At 44.4% G+C, this 15118-nt stretch overlaps 1 protein-coding gene across 6 annotated transcripts in view; it reads left to right on the forward strand.

The window, feature by feature from the left end:
- Positions 1 to 15118, forward strand: part of POLQ (DNA polymerase theta) — a 98732-nt gene that overhangs the window by 59730 nt on the left and 23884 nt on the right. For 4 of the 6 annotated variants that reach the window (XM_061638353.1, XM_061638387.1, XM_061638379.1 and 1 more), the window contains exons 19-24: positions 5981 to 6221; positions 6943 to 7136; positions 8679 to 8816; positions 11428 to 11602; positions 13468 to 13597; positions 14657 to 14763. In XM_061638353.1, the coding sequence (XP_061494337.1) occupies positions 5981 to 6221; positions 6943 to 7136; positions 8679 to 8816; positions 11428 to 11602; positions 13468 to 13597; positions 14657 to 14763 (985 nt within the window). Of the gene's footprint in view, positions 1 to 5980; positions 6271 to 6942; positions 7137 to 8678; positions 8817 to 11427; positions 11603 to 13467; positions 13598 to 14656; positions 14764 to 15118 lie in introns of those variants that run through there. The other 2 variants (XM_061638371.1, XM_061638398.1) reach the window with 2 other exon arrangements.

Raw genomic sequence — 15118 nt, forward strand, 5'->3', positions numbered from 1 at the left:
TTTCCATTCTCCTGCTACTGCCTCTGACGAGGAAGAGTTTGTTGGCTTTCCTAACGAACCTACCTCTGGCTTACCGCCTCAGACATCTGTTCCAATAGTTCACCAGGCACATACACCTCCCACATCTGGTCTGCAGCTGTCTCCTGATTTCCTCTCCCAACTCCAAGCCATGCTGGCTTTTTTCACACGAATGCAGTCACTACCATGAGTTCCTGCCATACCCCCACTCAACATGGACCAACGTGCGTGCCATGAAGCTCATCCTTCCTGCTCACCAGATCCCTTTGATGTAGCCAGAGGCAGATGTACAGACGAAGCCTCGTACGCGGAGGAGTCAACTTTCACTGACCATGTTGAAGGAGACGACTGGAGCGACTATTCAGATCATGAGGAGGATACATCGTATCGCTTGTTCAATACCTCAGATTATCAACCGCTAGCACGTAGGGTACTTCATACCCTTGGTCTCCAGACTGCGCCTTCAACTTCGTCCGCCCCAGCTATCAAAGGAGCCAAGGTCCTCAAATCCCCTGCACCTACTGAACACTACATCCCGGTGCCGGACCCAATTGCCAAATTTGCCTCCGAAGAATGGGCCCATCCACTCAAAGCTCGACGCTTCAAGAACCCGGCTGACAGACTTTACGCCCTAGCCCCAGACTTTGCCACCAAGTTAGATGTCCCTGGTATAGATGAACCAATCGCTCGCCTCGTTTCACGATCTCTTTTGCCCAGGGAAGGGGAATCCCACCTAAAAGATACTACTGAGCGTCGAATAGACTTCGCCCTCCGCAAGAATCACGAGGCCACTGCCCTAGCCATGCGTGCCTCCGCTTCAGCCTCCATCTTCTCCAGAGCATCTGTGATGTGGAGGGATGACCTTCTAGAGGATGCTAACCCTGATCCTGTCGCCTTCAAAAGAGCACTATTGAAATTACGTAAGACAGCAGCTTTTGTGGCCGATGCCACTTTGGATGCCACCCAATTAGGGGCACGAGCCATGACGACTCAAATAGTCGCTCGTCGCACCCTCTGGCTTCGCCACTGGCAAGCTGCTTCAGCGGCCAGACTGAACCTGTCCAAGGCTCCTTACTCCGGGTCTCTACTCTTCGGCGAGGAAGCTCTAAAGGCAGTTCTGGTTGATCCAAAAGATGCCCACAAACCGGTTCTGGCCACAGTCAAGAACATCGACCACAGGCCCTTCAGGCGATTTTCCTCCTTTCGTTCCAACCAGTCCTTTCGAGGAACGCGGCCAGGAGGACGAGGCCGCGACTTCAGACCCTATGACCCCAACGCATTCAGGGGCTCCTGGAACCGACGCTTCCAAGGCAGAGGTCAGTACCAAGGGCGCAGGGGCAACTCATCGTCCTCATATAAGGGAGGCCCCCGCCTACTCAAGTAGTATTAACGTCCTCCCCATAGGCGGCAGATTACTTAATTTTGGAGATCGATGGCTACGCCTTACTACGGTCTCCTGGATCAGGGACCTTTTCACTCATGGCTATAACATAGAGTTCTGGGCAACCCCACCAGACAGATTCCATCCTTCTCCTTGCCCAAGGGCACCAGCCAGGCACAACATCATGCAGACAGCTATACATCACCTCGTGGACATAGCGGCGATAGAGCCAGTTCCCACAACTGAGAGGTCGGAAGGGGTATACTCCCTCCTATTTGCTGTGCCAAAACGAGATTTATCTTGGAGGGCGGTATTGGACCTCAAGTTTGTCAACCGTTTTGTAACATACCGCAGGTTCAAAATGGAATCTCTCCATTCCATTACCGAGAGTCTGCATGAAGGAGACTTCCTGGCTTCTATCGACCTTAAGGAAGCGTATCTCCATGTGCCCATTTGCATAGCCCACAGAAAGTTTCTTCGGTTTGCCTTTAGCCACCAACATTTTCAATATAGAGCGATGCCATTTGGCCTCTCCTCTGCTCCAAGAGTATTTACCAAGGTGCTACTCATCCTAGTGGCTTACCTTCGGACCCAAGGGGTTCATATCTACCCATATTTGGATGATCTGCTCATACGGTCCAAGTCTGAAGAGCTGGCTCATCATCATTTAATGATCACCCTCAATGTTTTGCAGACCTACGGCTGGCTTGTCAACTTCGACAAAAGCCATCTCCAACCAACCCAACGCCTACTACATCTTGGGGCAATGTTGGACACCATGCAGGCAATGGTCTTCCTGGCTCCAGATCGCATCACTGCCATCACAAGCATCGCAAGGTCCCTGATGCAACAAACATCCGCAGACGTCATGCTTCTCGCCAGAGCGCTCGGGATGTTTATTTCCACAATCCACATTGTGCCCTGGGCTCGAGCCCACACTCGGCCCCTTCAGTGGACTCTGTTGCCTTTTCAAAAAGACATTGCCAGCTCCAACCATCGCAAAGTTCGTTTGAGCCCCGCTCTGCGCCTCTCCTTCCGCTGGTGGACCAAGGTTCAACACCTCTCCAAGGGCACGTCGTTCAGAGAACCCCGCAGAACCCTCGTGACCACAGACGCCAGCCTCATAGGTTGGGGAGCCCACTGCAACTCCCAGTACGTTCAGGGGGTTTGGCCCAACGCAGAGCAATCTCGAAGCATCAACTGGCTGGAACTAAAGGCTGTCCACTTGGCTTTATGTCATTTTCAGTCTCTGTTCCCTTTGCATCATGTGCTCATTCGAACAGACAACACGTGTGTAAAATCACATTTGAACAGACAGGGGGGCACCAGGTCTCGTCCTCTGCAGGACTTAGCCTCCCTCATCTTTGTCTGAGCAGAACAACATCTACAATCCCTGAAAGCAGAGCACCTCAGAGGGATTTGGAATGTGACAGCAGACTGGCTCAGCAGACAACAGGTCTTTCCGGGAGAATGGAAACTTCATCCAGCCATGTTCCATCGTCTCCAGTGTCGGTTCGGCGCCCTCTCAGTCGACCTGTTTGCTTCCAGTCGTAATTGCCAGCTTCCCAGGTACTTTGCCCGATACCTGGACTCAACAGCAGAAGCAGTGGATGCTCTGACAACACCGTGGCCAGACGGTCTATTGTACGCCTTTCCTCCCATACCATTGTTAGCCAAAACCTTGAGGAAGGCGCAAACCGAAAGGGCACAGCTGGTTCTGATAGCACCATTTTGGCCACGCCGACCGTGGTTCTCAGATCTTCTGGCAATGTCAATGATGGATCCTTGGACACTTCCAGTAACGCCAGACCTCCTCTCCCAGGGTCCAGTACTGCACCAGGACCCTACTTGGCTCAATCTAACAGCGTGGCGTTTGAACGGAGACATTTGAGGTCAGCTGGACTGTCTGACGCTGTGATTGATATTATTTTGGCCTCGAGAAGACCATCTACCACTCGCATTTATCAACATACCTGGGTGGCTTTCTCCAAGTGGTGTCAGTCCCACCACCACGATCCTTCCCAGGCCAATGTGCACCAGGTGCTCCAATTTCTCCATAGTGGCTTTATGATGGGACTTCGACCCAACACTCTACGTCGACATGCGTCGACTCTGTCATCCATTCTCTCAGTGTCCTCTCCTGGAGATCATATTTCCTCACATCCGTTCATCAAACGTTTTTTGAGGGGAGTCACCCTACGCTCTCCGGCTGTTGTCCATCGGTTCCCCTCATGGAGTTTGCCGAAAGTTCTGCAGGCTTTGCAACGCCCTCCATTTGAACCCATCAGGACTGTGCCCCTATGTATACTGTCCTTCAAGGTCCTGTTTCTGATCGCAATCACTTCTGCCAGACGCGTTTCGGAGTTGGGCGCATTGTCTTCTGCTCGACAGCTCTGCGTCTTCCATAAGGACTCTGTTGTGCTGAAGACTGATCCTTCCTTCCGTCCCAAGGTCGATTCAGTTTTTCATTGCAACCAGGACATTGTTTTGCCTTCCTTTTGCCCGGATCCTACCCATCCTCTTGAAAAGGCTTGGCATTCGTTAGATGTCCGGAGGGCTCTCAAGACCTACCTGTCTAGGACCCAAGAGATTCGACGAACGGAGTCTCTGTTTGTATCCTTTCATCCAAGGTCTATGGGGCATAAAGTATCCAATTCTACCTTATCCTGTTGGTTAAGGGCATGCATTACTTTAGCATATGAGTCCCTGAAGCTGTCAGTTCCAGCTAGTATAACGGCTCATTCTACCAGGTCAGCTGCCACCTTGGCTGCTTTTGCCACTAATGCTCCTGTTGCCGATATTTGTAGGGCTGCAGTCTGGTCTTCCCCACACTCGTTTATAAGGCATTATAAAATTGATCGTTATGCCTCTGCTGATGCATCTTTTGGCAGACGAGTGTTGCAACAGGTTCTTAATGAGGATTAACATGTGGGTGGTCCCTCCCTATATGGGTTGCTTTGGTACATCCCCCAGTGATGGCCCACCTCCTATGGAAAATGTACCATTGGTCTCACCTGAAAGGTGATTTTCATAGGAGGGGGCCATCACGACCCTCCCAGTTGGAGGATGACTAGAGATTTTATTAATGGGTTACATGTTATTGTTACGCTATTATATTTAAATGTAAGAGTGAAGTCAAGACTTTTACCTCTGTTATGTTATGTAGTTATGTTAGAGTCATGTTGTTATGCATGTGACTATTATGTTATTTTCCTGGCGGGCCTGTTGGCCTTGTTCTTGTATTTTTAGATATCTCTTTTTAGACTCGCTACGAATGAACTGGAGAGTGGGAGGGGCATGACGTCCCTAGTCTTGACTTCAAAAACATTCTTGCCTTCGCACGATAGGTGGAACTATTTCCCCCAGTGATGGCCCACTCCTATGAAAATCACCTTTCAGGTGAGACCAATGGTACAATTCATACTACCTTTATGCTGTCAGGAAACTCAAGCAGCTGGAAGCAGAATGCAGGAATGAAGTCTCAGCTAGAAAGCCGACATGCTGAAAGGCAACAAGGAGCCTGTTACTCGGTTTCCCCTCGACCTAGACCTAAAGGAAGGGAAGTAAATTGGGCTTGGAGGATGTGCACAAATTCTTCTCTTCCCCAAAAAGGTTCCTTCCAGTGCTGATGAGGATTGTCGAATTGTTTTGAAAGAATGTGCTCCATGAAGTGGCCAGATCTAGTCTTTCCCTTGCCCCCCTTAGGGATATGTTTTGGAAATTTATCTTAAGTGGCTGAGAGGAGGGGGCTCCCTCCACAACAAATTACACCTGGGCAAATTAGTCACTTGTGACAGCGCGTTCTTATTAACTAAAGAGTTTCATTATGGTGTGCTTCAGTTATAGTATAGTCCTTTTACTTTTTCTTGGGACCTGTATTAACTTGCCACTATGTTTTTCCAAACAGATCTTTGATTAATTATTTGGGAATAAGAAATTCATCCCTGTGTCAGTTGCTTTATTGCTTAGAAGTTGTATAGATAGTGATTTCAGACAGGGCTCAATTGTGCAGTGATGGCTACTTTGATATTGGCACATTTTCACATACATGGCCTTTTAAAATGGGATTTACTAATCTATATGCTGCATCTTCAAAATGCTCAGTGCCTTAAGAATACAACAATGTGTACAGACTCAGAATGTATTAAAAATGTACAGAAATGCAGAAAATGCTAAATGTGCTAGATAATGCTTCTTTCTTCCTGCCATGAAAGGGAGGTAGGCTGATTCTCTCACTCCATGGCATAATCCTTCAAATGGCCTTTGGTTGGCTTTTGTCACCTGTGCTTGAACCATCTTCCCAGTCATTTCAGGGAACATTTCAGAGAGATGTCTGGGAGCCTCTGCCCCCCCCCCCGAGCGATCACTGAAGTCAATGTTTAAATTCTCCAGTGTTAGTTGGAAATCAATAGAATCCATAAATTCATTGGGCAGGGGAAGGAAGGACATAATGGACATACACGTACAACCAATCCAACAGGCCTGTCATCTATGCAAGGACTCATGCGCCCAAATCTTGTTGTATTCTAGTGAAAAATTTGCATCTTTTCTTATGTGAGCTTTTCATTTCCCTCATTTTAGGTGGCATGCTGGTTGCTGGATCCTGAGTCTAAAGAGCGCTCCCTTCACAACATGGTCACCAATTTTCTTCCTCAGGAATTGTTTTTGTTGGACAAAGTTGGAGCAGGCCAAGGATGTCAGAGCTTGGGGCTCACTGCCATGGCAGATCATTCTGGGCGGTACAGAGCAGCTGTAGAGTCTGTTCTTGTCTTCCATATCATGGACCATCTCAGTACTCTGTTGCGCAAAGATAACTTGCAAAGTGAGAGAGAAACCTGTGATTTAATGTGGGGAATACAGGTTTGAATTATGTTAGTATCCAGTTTAGTTTCAGGTGGCATTAGAAAAATGTTGGCAAACCATAATATTGTGAAACTATTGTATTTTGGTATGATTAAACATGTTTGGAAGCTTCAGCAATCTTGGAACATGTTAGTAACACAAACAGATTTTCACACATTACAGTGTGCTTTTCTTTTTTACATCGGAATGCTTTTTCCTCTGCAGTTGGGACACCCTGAACATTACATGCAATGGGTGTGACTTTGGCAATGCAAATGATAACTTACTGACTATGACAGCGTGAATACATTTTGTTTCATATCAGTAGGAAACCTTCTCAGGTGTGACAGCCATGTGATTATGGTGTTGCGGTTTTTTAAAACTTTCTGGCTCACTCTGTCATTGTAATTGAATAAGTGACTATTCTTAATCCCTTCAGATACTAATAATATTTTCTAGCTGCGTTGCTTCCATTCCTTGATCCATGAGCAGCTCTTCACTTTGCACTCTACAGATACTCCCTGTGCAACCTCTTGTTAAGAACAACTAAGAATGTTAGTGTGAGGAGGGTGGGGACTAATTGGCACAAGCACCATCTCATTTTTTTTTATTCAAGTGATTCGAAATTTCTCTGCAGTCATAGTGTGTTTTGTGACACTGAACTAATATTATGTTTTGCCTTATTTATCTTTTTTTTACAGATATTTTTCATAAAGTGGAGATGCCAAATCAATATTGCTTGGTCTTGCTGGAGCTCAACGGTATAGGTTTCAGCACAGTGGAGTGTGAGACTCAGAAGCATGTTATGGAAGCAAAACTTAATGAGATTGAGAATCAGATATATCAGCTGGCAGGTCACAGTTTCTCCTTGACCTGTCCTGATGACATTGCTGAGGTACTGAAATGAACATGTGACCCCATTCAATAGAGTGAGTCCTGTCACGTTATTGCGATTGGTGGTAGGAAACGGATTCACAAATCCACCAATGAAACTTTGACTTGAATAAAGTTGCTGGTCCTCTTCAGAGTGCTGATCTTTTCTGATGGGTACTCAACATATTGTGATTCTTGGATGTGTTGAATTCCTTGTGAGGTCAGGTTCTAGATGTGAAAAGCTAGTTAAAGATATTGGTTTTTTACATTATTTTCATAATGTTTGGGGAACATTGATAGAGAAATTGGAGCAGTCTCAGTCGAGTTTTATTTGTATTTAAAATTTTGTTTATTTATTTATTACATTTATATACCGCCCCATAGCCAAAGCTCTCTGGGCAGTTCACAAAAATTAAAAACATTGAACATTAAAAACAAATATACAGTTTTAAAAACCATACAAAGTTTAAAATCTATCTGGATTCTCACACTCAGAGGATCATGGAGTTGGAAGGGTTCTCATAGGTCATCTAGTCCAACCCCTGGTGCAGTGCAGGACATCCAGAGCTAGAGCATTCCCAACACATGGCTGTTCAGTCTCTATGTGATCTCCAGCAAGGGAGAGAGCCCCTCCACCTCTGAGGTAATTTTTTCTGTAAATGATGGAAATTATAAAGTTAGTAGTTATATTAAAAAGCATCAGCAGAGCAGCCAGTGATCCTGTGGGAGCAAGGGATGGGAAACATCATGGTCTCTCCCCCAAGTTGGTCCCTAGTTCATTTTGCTTCATGCTTGTTATATTAGTTGCCCCTTTCTCTTTTCTGTTATTGGCGTTATTATCGGCTAGACTTTTCCTGACATTGATCAACTTTTCTTCAGGAGCCAGGCTACCCAGGACCTGGACTCCTTTTGGGAGGAAGAGTGGCTTGTAAATTTAACAAATGATAATAATACTCCCTTTCCTGTATGCTATTTCATTTCTATCTGGCTAAGTCCAGAGAATGAGTGCTCTCTTGATATTTTTATAACCTTGTATTGATTTAGGCTTTTACTCTGTTTTTGCAGCCAACACTGTATTTTCCTAAATATCCCTCTGGTCCCTATTTATCATTTTTCTTTGTTTCAACATGCACACAGAGAAAAGACTGTGGTGACACACAGCCTAAACCTCCAATAACAACTGAATCAGCCATTGCCATTATTTGCGTCACATTAATGAAAATGATCTTAATATTTTTTGTAGATTAGAAATGAAGGGTCAGATTCTGTTTAACTGTTCATTCTTATTTAAGAATGTTAGTGATTCTCTTTAATTTGCTTTTCAATGATCTGGTCCCAAAAGGTTGGTTAAAAAAAGAATCCAGTATTGGTAAAATGGGAGTTTTTGGCATAGCAGAGCTGGCCTTGTACTTACCCTGAGAGAAGAGGTGCCCAATTCCACGTGGATTAGGAAACAGGCATGGCCCACTTCACCTCTGAAGGAAGTACCTGGGAAGGAAGGAGAGGCGTCTAAGCCCCAGGAGAGAGATAAGCTAAAACTGCCTAAATTTATTATCTCTTTCAGGTGCTGTTTTTGGAGCAGAAGTTGCCATTAAATGGAGAAGCAAAAGGGCAAAAGGGCAAGAAAACATTAGGTTATACTGCAAGGACAACAGGAAATGGAAACAGGGTCAGATTAGGCAAACAATTCAGTACAACCAAGGTATTTTTGTGAAACTTTGTAGAAATAATTAAAAAAAAATTTTTTTTACCCCAGGAGAAGCATTCCAGAGGACTACTTTGTTCTCTTCAGTGATGCTTTCTATTCTCTGTTTGCTCCCAGAACATTTGGAAACTGGGCATTTATTAAAAAAAAAAAAAAAAAACCCTGGAGAAACTTTTTTTCATAGTTGCTAATTTTACATAGGAGATGAAAAATCAAGTTGCCTACTTTAATTTCAGTGCATTACAGCTGTGTTCCTTGAGTCAATATTATCAATTCCACCCTTTCCTTAAAGGCCTTAGATGTTTTTACACATGGATATACTTAGTCACAGGGCAGGAGATCAGGCTGGTAGGAAAGTACAAAAAAAATGAAACAGGAAGTTTGATGTCTCTTCTGAGTCAGCTCTTCCCATATTCAGTTTTTCTGGCTTGGCTGAGAAAGCAGGGCCTGTCCCTGGTTGACTACTGTGGGGGAAAGGATGCTGAACTAGATAGGCCTTTGGTCTAGGAGAGTTCTTATGTTCTAACTCCTTGTGAAGCTTCTTGAACCCTGCTTCAGAATGAAGCAAACATTTTCACCTTTTCTTCACAGGATCCCCCCCCCTCTTTCCCTATGCTTTTAGCTAGCTAGGGAAACTAGGTTTTTTGGCTGAGACCTAGACAGAGGAGGCTAACTGCTGCAGAGGTTCAATTGTTGGAGAATTTTGTATTTCTCCATTGGGATCTTTTGCTGGGGGTCCTTGAATAAAAATTTTGAAGACACAGGCTTGAAGCAAAATGGTAGGCCTTTACTGGATGACAAGTGTACACTTGGTCAGTCTCCCTCCTAGTGAATGGAGAACTGCAACTTGGCACTGGTTGCCTGGGGTTTTTATACATTTCAGGACAAAGACTTTAGCATCTACCAATCAGGATTTAACACATCAGAATGACATAGACATGGCAGTATTACATAGGCATTTGCATAGGCATTGCATAGGTACTGTACTTCTCTGCATCGTGTTCTAGTGAATTTGGTGTTCTAATGAATTTGGCAATGTTCAGTACTTCACATGAAAGCACATTTTCACAGTGAGCTAAGCACCCCAGCTAGTGAGCAAGCAATTTAGTTACGCATTTTATTACTGCAATTCTTTCTTTCTACATCTCAGGGATACTGAGATGTTCTGCACAGTGTTATCTGTTATTTTGAGTACAAATAGCGCCAAACAAACTAGTACAGTAAAGGGAGACAGCTGCAAGAAGAAAAAGATCTGGCTTCCTACTAAACTATTAAAATGTTATGAACCTTTATAGCTTTATAAAAGAATGTTTTTGCTTATTGATTATGTATATTGAGTTCCCCATTAGCCATACACGTTTGTATATATAAAATTCCCCATCACAATTTGTCCTTCAAACACTCCAACCCTTCAGCAAAAAGAGTGGGAAACGAATGGAGTGACTCGTACTGCCGCTGTTTCATTTTGTCTCTCCCTGCACCTGCCTGGATCTCAGCCCTGAAAAGGGAGGGTGTCAAAGCATTGCAGCTCCAGAAGAGCCTCCTTCTGCATTGGTGAAAGTTTCACATGGGACTCAGCTGCCTTGGCTGCCCCACAGGCAGCTGCCTTTTTTCAACATGGGTCCTATCACTTTCCTGACAGGAACAGACCCCACTCCCTACATTAACCTAGCTTATGCCAGGGTTATAAGTGAATATCCCATCCTCATCCCTTCCTTTGAACTCTGAGGGAGAAAAAAGGTGGGAAAATCATCAAAGGTCTTAAATTCCTCAGTAAATAGGCCCTGGAGTGTATTTCTCCATCAGGGATTCTGCATGAAATGGTTTGCAGAGGTTGTATCTCTTATGGGAGGAGCTGTCCTCAAACTTTGTCAGCATTACAGCTTCCCTGGCACCGACGTACATACACATAGGCGTGTCTATGCCTATATAAAGATAGTGGTAATGCAAACCTTTCTTATAAAAATATCTAAAATTCAAGTAAAACATGGAATGAAAAGATACTTTCCTCTGAAAGCTAGTGGCTATGACCTATTTTTGGTGGCAGTGAGTTCCATAAGTGTATGACATATATGAAAGAAGTATTTTGTATGATTTTAATTTCCTGCAACTCTTCCTGGTAGAGAAGCAGAAAGAAGGGATTCGACACTGGTTGTCTACCTTTTGATTCCTGGAGAGGAAGGAAGGACACCACCACCCCTCCTTTCCCTACTGATGTCCTGCCTTTGGGTGAGAAGGCAGCTTTGCTTAGGACTTAATTTTTAAGACCTAACAAAATAGGACCGAGAAGAGAAAAGGCAGGAGAAGAATGAGAGATTGGCCAGTGTCTGTCCTCCCTGACCCACTCTCTATGTGTCAGGCATGGGCTAGGAGGGGTCTTCCCCAAGCATCACAACAACTGTGCTACATCTCCACCTGCGCAATCCAGGACAGTCAAAGCAGAAACACAACGTGGTCTTTAGTACGGGACACTTGGTACCAGGCTGGCCTGGCTGTACCCCCTGCTCCCAGGATATTTTCCCACAAGATATGTCTGTGAAAATGTTACATAGAAGCCACATGAACGCAAAGACAGTTAACTGACTTGTCCCATGATTAATTTCCATAGGAAGGTCTAGAAAAATTAAAGGCATTGCACCCATTACCAGGCCTTATTTTAGAATGGAGGAAGATCACCAATGCAATGACCAAAGTGATATTTCCACTGCAGAGGGAGAAGCGTTTAAACCCTGTACTGGGAATGGAGAGGATTCATCCTGTTTCTCAGACTCACAGTGCTACAGGTAGAAAGTGCTTTTTTATATATAAGAAGGTATCTCTTTGGTGGTTTATCAACATTTGACTGAAAAACAACTGAGCAGGCTAGGGGTGTAGTCAAAATGAATCATTCAAGCATTCTGGTTTCTGTCTGACTGCACTGTTGTGGGAAAGATCACTCACTGATCATTGGATTTCCCTATAGCAGGCTGGGGAACTTGTTCAGGCTTTAGGGCCAGATCCAGAAGTGGCCTGCTCTCTACAGGCTATTTTGACAGGTGGGTGGGATTGCCCACCTGTCAATAACTTGACATCCTATGACGTCAGATGGATCAAATTTCAAGCCCTGAGAGGAGGCAGAGGCGTCTCTCTGAAATTAGCACTGTGGAGGCCAGAGAACTCCACACCTGATATCAGGTGATTGACAGGCAGATATGGTTTGTCCAAATGGCCTCGCAGACCAAATTCAGAAGCCCGCTGGGCCTCATTGGGCTTGTAGTCTGGAGATTCCCCACCACTGTCCTGTACTTATATTTATTTTTAAACTGCCAAAATGTCCACCAGTTATTTTGAGGCCTCCTTGCCCTCCTTCCAAATTTGCTCTGCTGCTTAACTTGCCTGTTTGACGCTTCATCAGTGGGGCCGAAACACTGTGTCAGCTGAGCTCCCTCTAGGTTGCATAGCAGGTTGCCTCGCTAGACTGTTCTAGATTTACATCCCTAGCTAGCTTCCCCCATCTGTTAATGCAGCCAGTCAGATCTGGACTTGTGGCTCAAATTCCAGAGAGTAGGAATTTGAAAGGGGGAATGTTTAGGTCAGTTTAGCACACTGCAAATTAGGAATGGGCAATTGGCAATGGGTTAAACAGGGATTAACTCCCTGTGGAAGATTCCTTTTGTAATTTTTTAAATTGTAACTAGCTTTTACCTGGTTTTATACTGAACTGAAAGGGGGGAACCTTTCAGCTGTGTCCTTTTCAACCGAAACTAATAACCTTTTTAAACTAGGAAAAGTGATGTCTACACTGAGCTTGACTCTCCTACTAGCTCGCTTGGTATTGTACAGACCTATATATTAGTGGGGTTTTCTTTTTACCCCTTCTCTAAAATTTAGGATTTAGCCTAATTTTCTTCCCCTCAGGTTTCTTGTTAGGTAAAATGGAAAACTAGGTTTGTACAGGCTTACCACCCCTAGGATTTAATTCCTGAGCTATATGTTTTTGCAGGATTTAACTCCTAGAACACAGTGCATTATTGTGCCATTATTAGTCTAAGCGTATGCTTTAAATAATTAAATAAATGGCTGTTATGTACCCTCTAGTTCAGCCTTTCCCAACCAGTGTGCCTCCAGATGTTGTTGGGCCACAACTCCCATCTTTCCTGACCATTGGCAATGCTGGCTGAGGCTGATGGGAGTTGTGGCCCAACAACATCTGGAGGCACACTGGTTGGGAAAGGCTGCTCTGGTTGCTTGGCTGCTTAAGCTGTTTGCTTGATGCTTGGTCACGGGCCCCAAGATGCTTAATAAGCTGAAGCTCCTTCCGGCTCATGCAGTGGGCTGCTTTGCTAAGCTCTTCTAAATTTATACCATATATATTTCATACAAACATTAGAATTTTGAAACATGCACACATTGAGCTTTGTCATTTAAATCAGCAGTTCCCAACCTTTTTTCCCACACAGACCACTTCAAAATGACTGATGGTCTTGGCAGACTTCATAACATTTCTGCCTAATGTAGCAATGGTAATGCGCTGTACTAGAGGCAGAATGATTTTTAATTGTATTTTTGTAGCTTCTTCCGTTTCTCACATTGTTTGAAGATTCATTCAGAGGTGTGCTGCGCTGCAACATGCTGCCTGCCTTTAGCCTTGGACTATGTTTGCTTTTAGGTCGTATAAGTTTCAGGGAGCCAAATGTACAGAATGTGCCTAAAGACTTTCAGATTGAAATGCCAGCCATAGTTGAAGAGAGCCCACCTTCCCAAAAGGAACACAATGAGTTCAATTTTCTCAGAAGCAGGTAAGATTTTTTCATCTTAATTTTAGCGCTAGTTTTCAGACACATTCCTGAAAACACAAGGATGCATCAAAATTGGGGTATGACATTTGAATCGCTGTCTTATGATTTAGTGTCCTGTCTTTTTTTCTGCCATGAAACTCAAGGTGGCTTCATGGGGTTCCCATGATACCTTCCATCAAAGCAATGATCAGACTGGCTTGGCTTCAGGAAGGTGCACGTGATCGCCCCTTTGATCACGCCCTTGGCCTATAGTTGATAATTGGGCAAAAGGAGGAATAATCTGTAAACTGATACGGTTGTGGAGTTTGCTTAATTGCTTGCATTGCACGTTACCACGCTATTTTTATCAACAAAAATGTACTAATTTTTCTGTATTCTTTTTTCTTTTGCACAGTGTAATATGTCGTTGGCACCACATTAAGACTGAATAGAAGTAGTAATATATAGGGTAGTATAAAAAGGGTAGATCCTCCGTGGCGCAGAGTGGTAAGCAGCGGTAACGCAGCCGAAGTTCTGCTCACAGCCAGAGTTCGATTCCAACGGAAGGAGGAAGTCGAATCTCCAGTAAAAGGGGTCGAGGTCCACTCAGCCTTCCATCCATCCATGGTCGGTAAAATGAGTACCCGGCCTATGCTGGGGGGGTAAAGAAAGGCCGGGGAAGGAACTGGCAATCCCACCCCATATATACGGTCTGCCTTGTAAACGTCGCAAGACGTCACCCTAAGAGTCGGAAACGACTCGCACTATAAGTGCAGGGACACCTTTACCTTTTATAAAAAAGGAGATATGAGGGAAAGCTTTGCATTGGGTGCATCTTTTGCTTTGGCTGCAGTTATTGTCCAGTCTTGCAGGCCAGACACGTAAGCAAGAAAGCTCGCCCTGTAGGAATCCCTGCTTGAATAACCTATTGCATGCTAACTATAGTGGCAATCAGCCATGAATATGAAGTTGTTTAGTGTTTAACTGCTACAGATATTAAACTTAATTCTGCTGTCTTGTTTAACTTCATGTGTCTTATAGAAGTCAGTTAAATGCCAGATACTTTGTTTTGTTTTACAGAGGTAGAAAACATTATCTGCTTCCTCGGGAATCTAGAAGTCTAACTGAAAGTGAGGGAAAAGTATCATTTTCTGTTAGTATGAGGCATGCCTTCGTACCATTTCCAGGTATTACCTTGAGAATTGCCTTCTTGCTCCAGTTGGAAAGTGGCAGCGTGCATTTTTGTTTGTCCTTTGGGAGGACATGTGGAAGATAAATTCAATAAATGGTAATAATCACCCTGAACAGTATACTTGGAAAACAAAAGCTGTAATTGCTTAGGGACTATTATAGAGCTAAAACGCAGAGGAGGAGCGTATGGAATTAGGCAAGGTTATTGTGCCAACACAATGGTCCTGCTCAGACTCAATGGCAACCAAGCTTTGATGTTACATGAACAAATCTGAGGAATCGTGGCATCCTCATGCTGCTGCCCCTTCTTATGTACAACTTCCAATTCTTGCATGCAGCAAATCATAGTGT

Source organism: Rhineura floridana, chromosome 1, assembly GCF_030035675.1.
Source record: "Rhineura floridana isolate rRhiFlo1 chromosome 1, rRhiFlo1.hap2, whole genome shotgun sequence".
In the NCBI taxonomy this organism is placed as follows: Eukaryota; Metazoa; Chordata; class Lepidosauria; order Squamata; family Rhineuridae; genus Rhineura; species Rhineura floridana.